Here is an 18,988-nt window from a genome sequence, read left to right on the forward strand (position 1 = left end):
AACCTGCCTCTAATTATTTGGATTGAAAAGTGTTATTTAATACAATTACTACTGTTATTACAACCTAGCCTATCATCTACCAACTCTTCAATCAATACAGCTGTGCTGGAGAACGGTGCTACTGACACCAAAAGCTGTACAATCATTTTAGAAGTGTTGATACATGGTTTTCTGCTTTCTAATGTATTTAAAATTATATTTCCTTCCTTTTACAAAAGAAACCATTTCTAATGAAGCTCTCCAAAGCATTGCAATCTGAAGAAAACCAAAATAAGTACGAGAACAAGTCTGTGTAAATTCCAATTACCTTTTGAGGGCTACACCACCATGCAAGCAAAAATGAGTTTAAATGCGTTACACACACTTAAAAATGTGTAACGGATGCATCGTTAGCTCATTACATGCAGCTCATTATGCAAAGTTTTTTGGTTGTATGTTTTGTGCAGTGGGCTGTAAAAGTTGCTTAACAGAAGAAAATACATTTGATTAAAAATTTACATCAGAATAATGTAACTTTTTTTTCCTTGCTATTTTACCTGTCACTGACTATTCCCATCAGTGTGTGCAACTCTTAGTCTCACGAACATATAAATAGGACTGGAGATGAAGTAGTTTGAGGTCTAGATCCCAAACCATATCAAAGACAAAGCTGTCCAGAAGCTGGCTCCAGCTGGAAGAAAACCCACCATGTTTCCACTTCCAGGTGGGAGGATGCTAACGTGACACCAAGATGCTTAAACAGCTTCTGCTCCAGTGACTCCCTTTGTGAGAAATATCAAGGGGAAAACTGGTGGCACTCGGACTTCCTACTGACTCTGCCACGTCTGGCTGCTGCAAGTCCCGTGGGGCTCCTGGCATCTGCCCAGGCAGAGCAGCCCTTGAGTTGTTCTGATACGCAGGATGCAACAACTGCCCTGGATACAAGGAAAATAAAATAAAATAAAAAAGTCCTTTAAATGTCTACCATACTGCTGCCAGAGGCAAATGAACCTACAGCTACACCCGTGCCTCTGAGCCTTCATGCTGTGGGTTAGTGAGAAGCACTTAGAGCAAAGAGTGAATTGCAACTGTTAGAAGGGTTTAACACCCTACTTGAAATGCCTCTAACTAAAAACAAACAAAAGCTCTCTCAAGAAGTGTCCAACTACCAAGCACTGGCAGAACGGGAGAAGTGTCCACTTAAAATAAATAAGTAAACAACACTTAGCCCAGCAATACTCAGCACTGCTCTCCAAATGCTCAGAAATCCGAGTTAACTTTATGACAGCAAGGACCAGGTGGAGAATATAACATATGTAGAGATTAAGTGGCTTGCAGCCTGCACCGGCTTGCCAATTCTGTGACCCATTGCCACATTTAATTTAGCAATGTGGAGCAGAAATAAGGAGAGGGAGCCAGGGCAACCTGCACACCACACAGCAGATGCTGCGGGAGGCTGCTCCACGCAGGACACTGGGCTGAACTCCTCCAGCTCTGCAGCCCCAGAAGCCGGAGAAAACCGAGCACACGCAGGGCTGAGCAGCGCGGGGCTGGCATTTCTTGCACCAGCTCTCAGCCCTGCCTCCTTGTCACTGCGCTCACAAAGCCACCAAGGCACAAGCCTGTGTTTTCCACTGGCGTGCCTGCCAAACCCAGCCTTCACAGCCAGAGTATTTGGAAAGAAAATAAAAACCAGGTGAAGGGAAAAATGCTGCTCATAGGTTTACTTGCCAGTCTCAAGCAAAGCGCAGCAGCTGTGCGGGCTGCAGCCACTGTCAGCCAACACGTGTCGTCCTTTGACACCTCCGTGCTCACCAAAATGCCAGATAAAATCATAATGCGATAAGCAAAAGCCAAAACACGAAGCAAGACAATTCTCTGACAGTGCTACAGCAGCAAACACCGGGTCACCCAGCAAACCGGGCAGGTGTAAGCAGCTGAGTCAAAGGAAGCACAGGCTACAGACGTACACAGGCATATTTGTTATAATCCACAGTACACGTAAATTCGTGCATCTCTCTTCTCAAGTTTTTTTTGAATAGGTTCAGGATCTGTATGCAAGCACAGAAGACAAATCTCACTGCTTTCCCTAAAACACTGGTAGTCACAGTTGCAAAATTACTTAGGAAAAAACAAACAAACAACAAAAAAAAAACATAACATTCATCAGCAGGAAAGGGAAAAAAACCAGCAGTTAAAATAGATAAAAAGACTGAACTAAGTTTCGTGTGCAGAGCAATTTGGAAAGACAACCCTTTGCCGATCATCTCCATCAGTTCAAGGAGTAACTCCTGGTTTCGCACCTGCAGAAATACACCTACAAAGCAGCGAGAAAAAGTGGTGTCGATAAATAAATAAATAATAGCACAGTTAGCTCCAGCAATCATTTCTGGAGAAAAAGCAGGTGGGTTCCCACCTTCCAGACCCTAGCAAAGATGGTTTGAAAGCTGAGAGGACCAGCTTCCCTGGAAAACGGACTTGCTCCAGGAGCAGGGAGGAGGCTGGCTTGCTCCCTGCCCTTCCTCTGGTCCAATCCCGAAGTCCCCAACCAAAGCAGCTATCTTCAACTTTTGTTCAAGCCCTGGGTACAGACTTCTGGGAGAGTTCATCATTCCAGTGAAAGCACGTTTCCCTGAGCTCAGGTAACCAGAATGATTTAGCATCCTGTATTTTGAGCACTACGTTAGACAAACATTTTATGTTTCAAAAGTGGGAGAAAAAAAAAAAAATGGACTTCTGGAAATTTGTTCCCCACATCAGCAAAGGGACAAAATGGTCCTGAGATGAAAAACACTGCAGGGGAGAGGTTGTGCCACACAGGAGGTAAATGACCAAATCTTTGTCAAACTGCTCTCATAAAAGACAAGACAAGTACCAGAGCAAAGTCAGAAAAGAAAATAAAAACTAAATTCTCTAAAAATACAGCCACCACATGCAGCTACAGCTGCACAGCAGCCCTTTCAAGATGCAACTCTTAGTGCTTGTTGAGAAAGATGCTTCCTGCCTCGATCCCCCCGGAAGAGCCACACAATCTAATGAAAGTCACATTTGCTGTGCTATGTACTGCTCAGTACCAAGCTGCTGAATTACTGGGTGCAGACCTCATCATACTCTTAAAAAGTAATTTGGAATCGGGGCTTTGATTTAGACTGGCTTCATCCTTTACTTTCCAAGTATAACCGGTAATAATGTCGTCTGTGAGTTTAACATTTGAAACAGGGGTTCCATTTTCCTCTTTGTACTTACTCGCAGAAAATGACTGTAATTGAAATCTTTCTGCTGGAAATGAAGCCCTTCGAACATTCAAAGTGGTTGCTGGTCCGTAAGGCTTTTTATTTTAGCTGTCAAAACTGTAAACTGCCTTTCACAGTAGCGCGAGTCTTATGTTAGAGGAAGGGAGGAACGTAACCTGTATCTAGATACAGGGCGCTTTAATCTCATTTTCCAACCAGGAATATAGCATTTCTCTCCCCTGGGCACTGCTGGGAACAGGAAAATTAAGCTTCAGTTCAGCAATATCTATCAACTGAAGCCCAAATGGGGGAAAAGGGCTTTTCAAGGACAAAGCAAAACCTTTCAAGTTCCCCAATACCACCCCTAAGCTCCTTCAGATGCAAGCGCACGGAATCGGACTGCCCACTCACGCTGCCTCTTTACACTTCTCCCACACTTTCTAGAATTTCTTACATTTCCAAGAGCTTATCTTTTTTTCTTTTTTTTCCCCTCAGATCAAACTGATTTCCTAGTGTCAGCATTATTATTCGTATGAAGCTGTTGAATTTAATTACGGTGTAAATGCACACAGCCTGAATGTGGGTATTATGTAAAAATGGCTTGCATTCAAATGACCTTTTATTAATTCTTTGACAGAGTAAACAAAAACTTTGGATTTTTTCAGGAGGCTCCCTCAAAGTTTATGTAATAGAATGTTTGCAGCTAACTTGCTAATAGACCCAAGATGAAGCTGTGTGCTTCTTCTTTAGTTTTAATATCTGATTATTTTAACCACAATAAAAAATACACCGCTGTGCAATGGTTTTATAGTGCTTGTCTACCACAACATAGAATAACTGCTTGGATGACTTGAGCAGAATAACATGCCCAAGTACATCAGTTTATCCAACATTTATCTGTTCTGTTTCCAGGTCCAACGTGTCTGTAGGACAGGAGGTGACTGTACAAACACAGGCTAAGACGTTTTGTTGCAGCAGCAATTGCAGGGGCACTGATTTTTTTCTCCTATATCAGAAGGGATCGTGCAACTGTATGTCCTCAGGTTTCTGTTTATTTGGGGCATCACCAGCAAGGCACAGCCACGAACACTTGTTCCTTCCAGGTATGGGAACCCACAGCCTATGGAAGGACGCTTTGGAGGAACACAACGGGGAACAGAGCAGCAGAATTTCCTGCCAATATAAAACAGCCACTGTACAAGCAGATAGGCTACAAGAGTTGCCATCTACCCAGTACCTTGAAATACCTTAGCCAGTCATGAGTTTGGAAGCTCCCAGAAGACCCATGAGGTCTGGATCTCCTTGAAGCTCAAGCGAGTTACACCACCGAGCTTTGGTTCAGGTCCATCTGTCTGCAGAGGCTGCAGATAAGCCAGGTGGGATGAGCAGCTCTCACACACACCCGAACAGTTCACAGCAGTAAAATGTAGCTGTGCCAAGAGAGTGAAACAGGTTGACAATTTACACATGAAGGAATATTTTACAATATATAAGCTGCCTGCAAAGCTAGTTCAGTCACGTATCTAAATATATATGCTTTATCACAGAGGGATTTTTAGACAGTAAGATCTTCCAAAGGAAATCAAAGGCAAAAAAAAAATAAAAATAAAAAAAAATATCCAAAATAGCTAGAGGCAAGGATGTCAACTTCAGCTCAACCAGTCAGCTAACAAAAATGTCAATGAACTTATTTACAGGAGAATTAAGAAGGAGTGGTGTAATGTCACTATGGTGGCACACATAGGAAAAGCAGTTCTAGGTCTGATTTAACCGAGATATTGCACTGCAGTGAGGCCAGACCTAACCCTTCCATGACCTAAAATGACCTACCTTGTGCAGCCCAGTGAGCAAACAAATTAAATTATTTTCTGCAGGCTGTTGCCAGAAGAGACATCACCTTTTTCCTACCTACTCTCAATTGTGCATTTCCAGGTACATCACGCCAATCTGACTGGGAACAAAACCAGCCCCCAAAAGTAATAAAACCCATTCACTCAGTTGGATCAGTTCCTGGATGCACATCACCACGTGGCTGCACAACCACTAACGCTGACAACACGTAGCTGGGAGTGGGAGCACTCATTTCAGCAGCAGCCCACACTTACGTCAACTTAAACTGAGACACTGAATTCTCTCTCTCGCAGTGAGGCTTCAAATCCCATTCAGTCAAGCTGCTGAAAAGAGCTGGTGAGCTACTTAATTTCAAAAGTACTTCATTTCAGTTTACATAAAACCAATTTCTAAAATGTTGACAACACGGAACAGTTGCAAAAAGATTTGACCTAATTTTTCATTTATTTGTGGTTACGCAGACTGACGCACTTGGTTCATGGAGCGCGTGCCCACAGTGACCGGCCAGAGAACGGCACTGGTTTAACAGAGGTGGCAGCAGTTCCCACCTACGTGACACCAGCGTGACTTTACACATAAGACAAGACTTGAAGCTAATGCAGAATAAGCCAAGCATAAACCGTAACAAGAACGTGTTCACAACACCCCGTGTTTAGCGAGGGATACATCTTTGCCTCACAGCTAAGACAAATTCCTCGAGTCCTTCCATTAGCAAACCCTTGTGTACACACTAAGGACTCTTGGTCTTTTACCACATATGAAATGCAATAAAAGGACAGGTATGCACTTCAGTTTTTGTCTTCCAGTGTATGTACATTACATTTTGGGTTTGTATTTTTCTCCCCTCCCCAAACAGATGAGCAGACTTGGCAATTCCCCTGGTGAATCAGAAGGAAGCCCTGCCAGGCACAGGTAGCGCAAAGAACACAGATCAAATGGGTTTCCTGGATGTCATCCATGTTCAAATTTCCCAGGTTGTAGATCTCAAATTATCGGTCTCTGACAAAATGGGTATGACAGGTTATGTAACACACACAGAATTACCCGGTGACAGAAAAGCAGCAGCGTTATCTGCTCGGTTCAGTGACTCGAAGGCTTTCTGGCTGAACTGCGTGGGGTAGTGAAAAAAAAAAGGGAAAAAAAATCGAATCACAAAATGTAAAGCTAAAAAATTAAAAGTAAAAAGTCCTCCAACATTTTAAATAGCCAACCTCACCCACTGGCAGATAACTACTGACTTCATTGGGTTTTTATTTTCAGATAGCTTCATAAACTAGACACACAGATTCAACCTGTTTTGATATAGATGTTTATAGGTATGACAGGACTTTAAATAATGTGGAATTATTGCAGAAAAACATGAAGGAGATAAAATATAACTGCCTAATAAAGCAGATTTTGCAGTCAAATTGCCTTTCTAAGACTACTCAAAGCAAATGAAAACAAAACAGTTAAATGTGTGACTTTGCTAAGTGAGCCATTTGCAGCCTGGGATAAATGATGGGACAATCTCGTTAAATGAAATATGTATGCTTCTTGTTAAAGGGAATGTATATCCACTGCATGCAGTATAACTTGAGGCACAAACACAAGAGATAAATCAATGTGGGACTATTTTCCAGAATAAAAAATTGCAGGCTAATAGCACATACGTGTTTTTTTCCCCCATTTTAAGAAAGCAAGTTGCTGCCTGCTTGAGGATGGCTGGCGAACAGACAGTGAGGCTTCCTAGCATTTTCCCCCAAAATCTGTCTGGTTCTCTTCCCCATTTCACTGGAGTAAAGAGCACAGCAAAGCTACCTCCAAATATTCTGTCTGGCTCCCGCTGGCAATAAGATCAGTCTTTAACCTGCGGCAGGAAACCCTCCAGGGAGGTGCTCAGCAGAAAGGCATCACTGTCAAGCAGGTCCCCAGGGCAATCTGGGGCCGTCCTCTCCCCCTGCCCTCCCTCACTTCCCCCAGGCACCTGGGTGCCCAGGAACAGGCAGGAGGAAGCAGAGGCTGAGTGTGAAAGGGAACACCCAACAGAGAGCACCCTGCTCTGTCTGTGCAATAGGAAATGCAGCAAGTTCCACAGCAAGACGTGCAGCAAACAGTCTTAGAATACATTTCATTACTTTTGTGATCAATAAAACTTCCTTTTTTTTTCCCCAGTAATATCATGGACAATTAAATATTTACTTTGTTACTGAAAGAGAATAAAAGAAAAAACCTGACTTCCCTGCAGAAGCAGGTCACATCTCACAACCAGCTCTAGAGAATAAGAAATATTTCTCCCTTTCAAGCTCCACACACGAGAAAAGCAAACACATCTCCACAGCTGCCTTTTTATTTTTTTTTTTTAAATACTGACACAGTGCCACAGGAATTAGACGGGAGCTTTTCTTCTCTCCCCACTCGTACCACGCTGAAGCGGTGGCTGTCGCACCTCGAGCCGTACCCTGCGCTGCCTTTCAGCACGGCGTTATCTATCGAGCCCCCGGAAAACAAATCCACCGGTGAAACTTCGCAGCAGCTCTCTCCGTGCCGGAGCCGCCTGTCAAGGGAAGGGGGCTGAGGGCAGCCGCCCGGGGAGGCTGCAGGAGGAAACGCGCCCACTTACCTTCTCCGCATACTTGAACTTGACATAGAACCAACTGGACTTGATCATCGTCTCACCTCCTGCCCTCGTTTATAAAAAAGAAAACAAAGAAAGCAACCCAAGCCTATCCTGCTGCTGGAAAAGCAACTCGCCGGCACCGCTTCCCGCTCTCCGAGGGGTCACGGCGTTGGGGGGGCCGCGGCGCAGGGCCGGGAGGAGCGCGACGCTCCCCGCGCGGTGCCGCCTGCCCCGCTCCGCCCGCCCGGCGCCGCGCTCCCGCTCGCTGCACCAGCGCTCGCCCAACGCCTGCGCTCCGCTCGCCGCCGGCTTGGCTGCCTGACAGCAGGATTCCTCAAATGGACTTCAGCTGCCTTCATCGCAAATGGCACATGTCAGTAAAGCCAGGAGGCTGGCTCCGGCGCTGGCAGCCTCCCAGGACCACGACCTCCCCCGGTGGGATGAATAATGAATTCCAGCACTTCCCCGCAGACACGGATTAACACCTGGCTAAACATTATTCTGACAATGAGCCTGCCCCATCGCAAAGCCCTGCACCGCCGCGTTAACCCCTCGCTCTCCCACCGAGCGGGGTGGCGATGCTTCGGAGGCTGTCCCACGCTGCCCTCCCCCACCTCGGGCAAGATTACAGAACTAAATATAGTTTAGAAACAATAAAGCCTCTTAAGCATAAAGCAAATATCTCCCTCCCGATTCCGCAGCTGCGGTAATGCCACCATGTAACCAGAGCAGGGAATCAGTCGGACTCCTCGGCTCCCCCCTTTCTCAGCCCCCCTGCACATGCCCGCAGCTTTGATGCTGTCAGGTTCATGGTTTAAAATAATACCTGTAAAGATTCTTTTCTTAAAGAAAAAGCTATCGACATGAAATTAATGCATAAAAAATGCAGGGAAGGCCCCTATCAGTTTTTTTTTTTTTTTGCCTGATCAGAAACACGCTGCCCAATTCCCTGTCTCCAGTGTAACGAGACACATCGATTTGGTTGCAGCTCGCTGCAAATCTCCCAGCTCCAAGCATGCCACAGAGCAGTGAATATCAAGTTGCAAAGTACAGGACAAATATAATCAGTCTGCTGTACTTCTACTGTATACAGAAAGCGCTGTGCTGCAGCAGAGCCATCTGGCCCAGCATCTTATGTCCAAATACTTTGAGGTTCATAAGCAAACAATGTTAAGAAATCTCAAGTCCAAAGACGTGCCCACAGCATATCATCTAATAACAGGCGGATCCAAATTTGTCACACACGTAGCTGAACCTCTTCGTGTTTCTAAAAGATGCTGCAGAGGGTGGAAACAAGGTTCAGAATTTCACAACATGCAGTAGGAGAAAAGTGCCTCATTCTGCTGTTTCTAACCAGCTGTCCGGTTATTACGCGGGAGCCTTGCCGTATTCTCTCTTGCAAATAAGCGAATTGTTCACTCTTTGTTTCCAGACTGGTTCTGATCTTGCATATTTTTCTTGCCTTCCTTGTATCACACCTTTCTGGGATCAGCCCCCCCCCACATTACATTTCTTCTTGCAGGCCTGTCTCCACAGATCCTTTTCATCACTCCCTGTTCCTTCTCTGGGTATATGGTATCTTTTCATCGACTGAGATGGAGTAAGCGCTCGTACCACTGACTTACCGCCTCCTGCTATGTGCACACGGGGATATATGCTGAACGAGACAGGCCCTGAAACCGACTATCAGTATTACTCACCTAAAAGCGTTACCAACACTGACAGTGCACCACACGGAAGCTGTACGTGAGGGGCTGGCTGCTAATTGCCACCAGAGGGTTTGGGAGCTTTTCTCACACACAGTCGGATCCCTGCCCAGCCAGGCAGCAGGCAAGCAGGTCCCCCCCAGCCCCCCCAGCCAAGCAAACCCCTGCCACCCACAGCCACGGCTGCTAAGGAAAAGTATTCCCATTGCCCCTTTAATTCTGTGGAAGCAGCAAGCTATAGAAAAAGGGTGGTAAAAATGGCCTTTTTTAGGTCTATGGAAACACCAGAAATCACCTCTTGCAAGTCAGTGGCTGGGAAGGTTCCAGCAGGGAACACACGTCAAAAGCAAATCACAACACTGATTTTCATTGGTACCTTTTATTTCTGCACCTAGAAAGACTTTTTTTGAAGCAGCAAATGAAACCCCAGATCCAGGACCCACGGGTCAGACGGGACAGATCCAGCTGTGTGTCTGGACGAGGTCAGGTCAGTGCACGAGGCTGCATTTCATCCCAGCCGTGGCTCTGCAAAGGGCTCTGCTGCCTCTTCAGTGCTCGCAGTGGGTCGGGCTGCCCGCTGCCTCTGCAGTGCCCAACGGGAACCACAGGGGTGCTGTCAAAAGAGCGGGGCTCATCCTCAAACTGCCCGTGTCCACGCAGCTCTGCATTCTCTTGTACCCAATTACGGGGAGTTTGCTCGCTGCGCTGACCCGCGAGGCCCCAAGGGGACCTTGGGGCAACATCACAGGGTGCAGCCGCCAGAGCAGCGAGCTCTGACACAGCGTACCAAGCACAAACAGCTGGGGCTCAAAGCAATTACCAGGCCCTGGATGTTTTCCACTGGTTCATTAGCATCTGGCAGGACCTGAAGTTCCAGGGTCACAAAACACAGAGCTATTATTTTATCTCAGGAAAATGCACAATGACATCCCTCGAGAGCTGTCCTTTTGTAATCAAAGGACAAGTGCAGCGCGGGGAGCGGAGACGCGGGATTGCCAAGCGCCACGGCCCCCAGCTGGGCAGGTCACGGCACAGGGCCGCTCCTTTTTGTCTCCTTGTTGAATCGGCCAGCATTAGCAGCCACAAACAGTGCCGGCAGGACCTGGACATTTCTTCTAACACCTAACAGCCATTCAGGTTTGCACGTGTGCACAAAGTACACGACAGCACAGTTTTCAAGACAGCATTTGACTTTGCAGATGGGCAAAACACAGCCCTGTTTATTTCAAAACCCAGTGTCAGCGATTTGTCTGAAATGTATTGGAGTTTCATATTTTATGGAGTGATTGTCTATCCGGTGTGTCACACGACAGCTTTGCTTCTGTTTGGCAATTCATCTTCACTTGTTATGGGAACTGTTGCCAGATAAACAATACCTTGGTTAGGAATTCATCTCCAAACGCACTGCAGTGTTAACCTCCAAATCGCTGTTTTCCCTTTCAAACACCCATCAATAACATGAAATTATTTACTATTCAGACTCTAAGTGTGTACAGCCAAAATCCAGACTTCATTTGCTATTCCTCCCCCAAAAGGAGCCATATTTGATAGAAAATTCGTGCTTTTCCCAAAATAAACATCTTTTGATCGATTGAGCAGGTTTTGTCACACTCTAACATAGCATTTCAAATGTGAGCCAGCGTATAAAGGAACTGCTATAACCTCCTTTTTAACAGACCATTGCTTCTAAGCCTTTTAATACATCCTAATGTATAATGTAGATATCGATCCATGTTCATTTCAATTATCCCCGTGACAAAGCCCATCACAGGCGAACGCAGGCACAAAGCAGACCATGAGCAGCGCAGAGCTGATTTTTCAGCCCCAAAGCACGCTACACTCCTCCTCTCAAGTCAGGCTGACGTGAGTGGTGCTAAGTGGGAGGGAGGGAAGGAGCAAACCAGGCACCATTTCACCTCGTATGTGCCACAAAACAAACATCCAGATCCACCTGCTCGCAGGGCACTCTGCAGAGCCAAGCTGTGCTGATCTGAGTGCAAGCTGAGGAGCACCGACCCTCAGCCCAGGGAGAACAAACCTCGGTGTGTACACAGACGTGTGCCAGGAGGCTAAAGGGAGAGGAGGCATTTGCAGCAGGGACTACATCCAAGATGAATTACATCCATTCCTATCTCCTTGGCACTATGAGAGCAGAGAATCATCTCGCTGCTTATTACCATAACAGCTTTCACACTTCCCAACCGGAGTGAAGTGTGGGATATGGGGGGGAAGGAGAAACAACAAGCACAAAGTTCAGCTAAATAGGAAGATCCCATCTCCAGAAAAAGTTTACAGCAATTTTTATAATCAGCCTGTGAAAAGAAAAAGACAGCGTGTATCAATTTTCTGGATTCTGAGATGTTTTTCACAGTTCACAGAGGCTCCTAACGTACCAGCCAAAGCAGTGATCCCTGGAAGATTATCTGAAGCCGAGAGCAAAGCCTGTGGCATCTGCTGGCTGACTGGGAGAGAAAGTTTTACCCAAGTTGAGAGAACTGCAGAGTAACATGCATTACTTTATGCAGAGCAATATGGATTACTTTAAATGAAGCACAAGTGCTGGAGCTTTGCTTGCCTGCCTGCCAGCATGCCCTGCACTTTCCCTGCTTTGACCTTGCAAATAACAGTTTCATGCAAACTTCCCGTGCTGCATCCCACTGCTTCTGTGCTAGAAGTAACCCAGAATTATGCCAGCTTTGTCTTCAAACTCCTTTATGCACCTTGGAGGCTGCCCAGGGCACAGCAAGCACGGAAAACACCCCCAGAGGCCAGGCCCTAGCAAGTCAGTGGATACGCTGCAGAACCAACACATGGAACTAATGAGGTGTCCACAGCCTCCCGGGGCCCCCGTTATCAGACATTTCTGATTCATGTGAAGGCCAACAGGGAACTATCATCTTTCAGGCTAATAGGAAGCACTGTGGGATTTGCTGTCTTGTTATTAACATGGTCACAATCCCGTCTCGTGCCTTATGACCCTGGCTCTCCCAACAACACCATCTGCTCTTTCATCTCGAGTGCTGCCCAGCACTTCATTGTAAACACGCGGCTGGTAATTCGTACCTCTGTGCAGGTTTTAAGAAGCTCTCTAGGACACCGGTTTGAAGCCGGTGCAGGTTGGCAGTGTGGGCGAGCCGTATCCAGTATCCACTTGGAGCAGGCACAGGACAAGCCGCGCCCCAGGCTCGCTGCACACACGTTCCCGGTGCTGTTTCAGACAGACGTGGGATGAAGCACGCCAGGAGACCAATGCCACCCCTGTGGCCCTCCAGGCAGAGCCCTGCTGTACAGAAACATTCTTTGCTCTGGCCAGGAGGTACGAGTAATGTTTGCTCTGTCTGCTGCAAGACCTACAGCATGAGAAGAGCTGCTTTTCCCTGGGACTAGGATTAAGCCTAATAACTAAGGCTGCCTGAATCCAAGAGAAATTAGAGTAGATTAACGTGAGAAAAGCAGTTTCAACTACTACAGCTTCTCCAGTGAAATGCCAATTTGTAACAAGTTATGGGGAGCGATAACCTTGCTCGGGCATGTGCTCAGCTCTATAGGTGAAATTAGGGCTACGAGGCACAGCCACATAAGCCTGAAAGGCTCAAAGACAGCTTGGAAAAGTCCACGGACAAGGAACAGACATTTGTGAGAGGTTTAAAATACGCAGGAGACAGACTGAGACAGAGGAAGGACAGCCCATAAGCCTGGTGCACAAGAGCTGGGCTCATGATGGCTCACAATATGTCGCTTCTGCCACACTGAGTTCTATCAAGTTACAATGAGGGAAGCTACTGACGTTATATGATATATATGTTCCAGTGCCAGGAAGTCACGTGTGAGCATCCTCGGCAAAGGGAGGCAAAGGTTGCAGAAAAAGTCTTTTTAATCTCTCGGAAAAAGAAGGCGCAGTGCTATAATCTGCAATTTAAAAAATAACAGTAATTGGCATCTAGAACAAAACGGCTTAGGAAATTAACAGATCAAATGATGCTTTTGTAATCCTACACAATGCCTTTGCATTCTATTCCCTGGCTTTCTGGTTTCTAGAGCTACAGCGGTATTTGACCAGGTTTTTATTACCTGGAGAAAAGTCTGTTCTGAGCACACACCAAAGCTCAGAAGGGTGTTTGAAATGACACAGCTCTCAAATACAGAAAGCGGTGCTTTTTGTGACACTCTACTATTTGATCCGACTGGAACACACCTCCGCAATGCCTTATACCCAGTTGCCTGTGTATGTCTCTGCATTTATGCATGGAACAGAACTGAAGGAGCAATTTATTCGGGGGGAGTAATGCCTGGAAAAGGACCACCTGTCCATGCAATGGCAAACACCCTGCGGATACACATTTCTCGGACTGCCAGCAGATCTGGTCTGCTCATAATGCCCCTCTCTGGGAAGCTCCCCGGGCAGCGGGTGTTACCTGCAGGTCCCCAGGATGGGGCCTGTGGATGCTCGGTGCTCACCGAGCAGAAAACACCCCAGCTGAACCGGGGGCTCTGCAGCCCCTACGTACGCGTGCTTGTGCATGTAGGCACAGCTTAAAAACCAACCAGTTGATTTGAACTTCCATTCCCCTTTGATTTTCTAAGTAATTCTAATTCTTGTGAAGTTTCCCTTAAAAAATGAGATTTTGTTCCTTAATATTCATCGACTTCTAGCTTGCTTCCCACACACAACACATTATTTACTCTACAGTGGCTCGGTGCATCAATTATGGTAATAGTTTGTGAATAACATTTGCATTATGGGAAAATGAGCCTGGTTATTTAGCACTAGCCAAACCATCCCTCTGGAAAATTGTCACAAACATACGTATCATATGCGTCTACTTAAACAGATCTGCAATTACACTAGTTTATTAAAATGAGCCAGCTTTTTTTTTTTAATCATCTTTCCGAGAGCAGGCTAACATCTATATAACCCTTTCCTTTACTCAAATAGTCAAAGGTAAAGGCTAATGACTACGGTTATCTCATTCTCAAGGCAGGGCGGGCTTTATACTGAGATGTGAGGTGTGCAATGCGTCTTCTTCATTAGTTTATTTTAATGCAGGAAGTGTGGCTCAGTAATTGTGGCATTTGATTAACGCTCCATTTCAGTCCCTTTGGCTAAATTCCAAGCTCAGTTCAACTACTGTAAATTCTGATTAACATCTGTATTGCATCAGCAGCCAGAGTTTATGTTCAGTTTATGTTCAGAGCAGTGCTAGGCACTGTACATGGAGAGCGGAGCAGTCCTTGCCTTATGCAGTCACTGCAACGCTGCTAAAATCACTCTGGATCTTAGCGAGTTTAAAGTAACAAATACAGCATTACTCTTTCTCAGTGTTTACGAATACCTGCCTAAAAGCTTCTTACCTTTTTTTTAAACAATTGAGATGAGCTAAGAAATATGACAATGGGGGTGTTCAAAACACAAACAACTTTGTGTGTTAAGAAGCTGCAGCGCCAGTGCCTCTGGGCGAGGCCTGTGGAATTTCTTACACTCACACTGGGCAATTGTTATAAGTAAGCAGCTACATCAGTGCATGGTAGGGGTCAGCTTGCTTTTACAGCATCCACTGTAAGTTCGGGTATATTTGCATTAGTTAATGCCTAATTCTTTCTTAGAGCTCTGGGTATTTCCCATAGAGCACCCAACAGCTGTCTTTATAGGTATGAAACACACAAAACTGTCCCTCTGTATGAACAGGGCGAGCAAACCAGATACCGCAGTGCCAGCATGGGTACTTAGTTCCTTATCTGCAACACGGGCGTAGGAAGCTCTGAATGGTATCAGATCTTGCACAATTCCATTTCAAAGCTATAGTTATGCAGGCAGAGTACACCACAAAAAGCCCTAAAACAAGCTGAAAACGGGATCAGAGCAGTGCAGGCAGTGCAGCACAGCACCCAGCACAGCACCCAGCATCACACACGGTGAGCTACCCCCAACGGCAGCCAGCGGCGCCGTGTGCCCACAGCTCCTTGCCGGGCTGCTGGGCAGAGCGTGGTCCCAGTCAGTAATGAGATAAGATAGTTATTATTTAATGGCTCTTTCACAGCCTATGACTTGGTGATCTCAGGCCAATTACAAAGTTTCCAGCCAAGAAAGCACCCTAATGAGCTGTCTCAAAAAGCAGTCAGGGATTACATAGGCTACTGACACTCAACTGCATCCTTGTTCTTCAGCCAGATGTGGAAGGAGAGAATGTTGGACAAGCTTCAGTTTGTTTTAGTTCTGCCTCTGTAACACCTTCTACCTGGCTTCCCAACACACTGGAGGGACCAGGTATGGGTGCATGCAGCACTGAACCCTCTTTCACACCAAGCACAGCAAACCAGGTGATCTTCCATCTCTAGTTACAAAAAGGAAACCGATCTGACCCTGTAACAGCTCAGTGTTTGCGTTTGGAAGTTGCCCTACTGCTGATGCTCCCAGCTACAAGGTGAGTCTGCCCAGTAAAAGCTCCAGCAGCCCGCGGTGACAGCCAGCACCGCACCTCGCACCTCCCGCAGCGCCCGCTGACCCAGCGCCACCCAGGGCAGCAACGCCACGCACACGGGCTGAGCTGAGCAGGGACACCCAGCCGCCCCACGCCTCCTTGGAGGTTTGGTGTCTTTGGTCATGCCGTAAGGTTTAAACCAAGCTAGGGAGTAAGCACAGACAAGTAACACTCGCTAGTTCTCAGGAGGTAATGTCAGTGTGGGAAGGACCGGCTCTGCCGGTGTCACTGAGTAACGAGAACCGCTGAGAGCGCTCGAGGCCGGCTGCACAGCCCTGCTGCACAGCGCTCACCGTGCCCTGACAGGCTGCACCACGCTGGGCACAGCCTGGGTATCGCTGGGGGAGGAAAGTTAGTGACTGGATGTGGAGAACTGAGACAGAAAGGAGACAGTCTGCAACTAACTGGCACAGCTTCCTACTTAAATTCCATATAGCCAGCATGCTAAAAATGTCACTTCGCAAAGTCATGCTAAAAGAGTCTACCTGCACCTGGAAGGCACCGCGTTAAAATGCCAGCTCCCATAGGCTGCGCGCTTTTCCGAGACAGATGAGAATGGTGGTATAAAACATCAAGTACTCATGAGGTATGCTTCACATTTAAATAATAACTTGTATTGAAGCTCTTTTTGTAACAGTGCCAAAAAAAAGAAATATAGCCAATAATGAAACGCCCTAAAAGCTTGCCCTGTCCAATCCAGGTGATGTTCTGCCCACCACAGCAATGCCAAATCAAACCAAACCTCTTTCCTCTACTTTGGGCAACTAACCAACAGCACATAACGTTTCCCACAAGACTCAAGAGTGATGCTTTTTGTCCTGTCTTGGTAGAAAAGGTGTGCTTGTTTTAACAGCCGAGAGAACAGGCTGGCAGCTCTTGACAAGTCTGAATTAAAGCGTCTGCAAAGGCAATGGCAAAGGTCAGGCTGATGCTGAGAGCTGGCACTGCAGTGATGTGCCACAAGCTCCCATCCCGGCTGGAAAAACGTCCAGCTCTGCCTTTGACACACTCTCCCTTCCTACAGGTTTATCTTCCTTATTCTAAGAGAGGAAAGATAAAAATAGCCAAGTAAAAGGGATGAGGGAAGGGAAGGGGGAAACTCTGCAGAACAGTCCCCTCCTTCATTTTAATTATTGATGCAGACAGCCTAAGCAATCTGTAAGCCATATACATAATGTATTTACTTGAAAATCCCAGCAAATCCACATGGTATTATAGAACAAACTACAAGCTGATCTGGGAGCACTGTCTTAAGAACTGGGTAAGCTGTCTCCATATACTCAAAAATCTGTTTGACAAACGGAAAGATTAGATTAATGTTAATAATCCTAACACGCTCAGCAGCACTCTTTCTACCCTAGCAATGCAGTTTGGGTGTCCAGGGTCTATTCTGCATCCGCACCAGATACTGTTTTCAGCTCAGAACTGCTTGTTTAGAATGAGAAAAGGAAAGACTGGCTCACATTCCCCAGGACCCATGGTTTGATTATACACACCATCAGTAATGTTTAGGGATCAGCCAGAAAGCAGCAGATGTTTTACATAGCAGAAGACCACGTTAAAAAAAAAATCACTTCTCGAAACAGCTGCTTTTAGGTTTGGGGCTGTGGAGGGTGGATGCAGAAAGAAAGAGAAATAGTGGCAAAGAACCAGGCTTCAGCCTGACTCCAGGGAAAGATGCTGCGCCCTGCTCAGCGTTACCTGCCAGCGACTGGAGCCACCTGGACAAGAAATCTGCTCATTAAAAATAATGTTCCTGATGGAGCTTAGCAGACAGCGTAAGCAGCAGCAGCAGCATGGTTTGATGCAAGGTAAAAATTATGTGAAAAACGCAATATCTGCAGCTCACTCATTGTGTTTCGATTTCAGAGGTTCCCCTCACTTGCTGAGAACGCGGGAATGGCCAAGGCTTCCCCTGTCCATGCCGCACAGCGCTGAGCTGCACAGGCTACACCAACTAGGAGGCCCAACGCTGCCACCCCGCAGCACCCCGGGGTGGCACGGTGTCACCCCACAGCACGCTGGGGACCAGGCACCAGGCCCCTGCACCTCCCAGATGTCTGCGAGCCCTCTGCTGCAGGGCAGGGCCTGTTTGCAATTTTCTTCTCAACCGCCAGTACGAAAACACAAACCTTCAGACAAACGGATCCTTCGCTTCCTCCTGGCTGCTTTTAGTGGTTTCTTTAATCTTTTAAGCTTCTGGGTCTAATCCAGCAGCTGCCATCAAAAGTACTTATACAACTGCAGGGGAGGGAGGAGGGAAAAAATGGGATATACCAAATCATGAAACACATTTTCTGAGCCTCTTTGTTCTTACATGTACACACATGCAAATACATTTGGAAGATATCTGTGCACAGACCAAACACGCTTACACATGAACTACCTGTAATGTCCTGGACTGCCTGGTCTATAAAAATGTACCTGGGCATTTGGTTGGGCATACAACCAAATAAACGACACCTGAGATGCTCACTGCAGCACGTGCAGGTGCAATAAGACGGTGCACCTCGCCTGTGACTAACTTGTGCATAAACCCTACACAAGCAGACGTTTCCCAAGGTGACGGCCCCTGCTTTTTTTCTGAAACCTGAAAATATTTAGTGTTCCTTTCCAAGGAAAGCTCCTGGAGTCGTCAAATACACAGGAACACCAGTTTTAATTTCAGTGACAGCAGAAAGTGTGTTTCAGCCCTCACATAAAAGTTTCAAATACTGAGAGAGCACGAAGGGTTCCAAATCCATAAACAGATTCCAAAGTTTTTAAGATTTTATTTTATTTTTTTTTTTAAATCAAAAGCACTCTTACAATGCCTGTCACCAGGATCTTGCAGTTTCTGTCTTTGTGTAGAAGCCCATGTTTAACAGGGCTGGCAGGTCGGAGTGGCACCGGGTGGACAAACCCTCCTCCCTCCCCAGTGCGTTTGCTCTCATCGCACCCCACAACACACCGCACGCTGCCGCCCTGGGCACGCTGTGAAGTGAATTTGCTGGTACATCCTTCTCTTTGAGCACAATCTCATCTCCCAGCATACTGATACCTACATTAAGCTTCTAAAGATAGCACGTCCTTCTTACATAAACATGATCTAAAGGAATTAGGTGACAGCTGACTACAAGAATCCCTTTAAAGGCAAAATTT

The 18,988-nt window shown here is 46.4% G+C and overlaps 1 protein-coding gene across 10 annotated transcripts in view; it reads right to left on the bottom strand.

Moving 5' to 3' along the window:
- AUTS2 (activator of transcription and developmental regulator AUTS2) overlaps positions 1-18,988 on the bottom strand; it is a 759,649-nt gene that overhangs the window by 510,382 nt on the left and 230,279 nt on the right. Inside the window, exon 1 of one of the 10 annotated variants that reach the window (XM_035343097.1) lies at positions 7,666-7,818. The exons of the other annotated variants lie outside the window; for them this stretch is intronic. Within the exon in view, the coding sequence (XP_035198988.1) occupies positions 7,666-7,713 (48 nt within the window). The 5' untranslated portion in view covers positions 7,714-7,818. Of the gene's footprint in view, positions 1-7,665; positions 7,819-18,988 lie in introns of those variants that run through there. 10 annotated transcript variants of the gene reach the window in all.

Source organism: Oxyura jamaicensis, chromosome 19, assembly GCF_011077185.1.
Source record: "Oxyura jamaicensis isolate SHBP4307 breed ruddy duck chromosome 19, BPBGC_Ojam_1.0, whole genome shotgun sequence".
In the NCBI taxonomy this organism is placed as follows: domain Eukaryota; kingdom Metazoa; phylum Chordata; class Aves; order Anseriformes; family Anatidae; genus Oxyura; species Oxyura jamaicensis.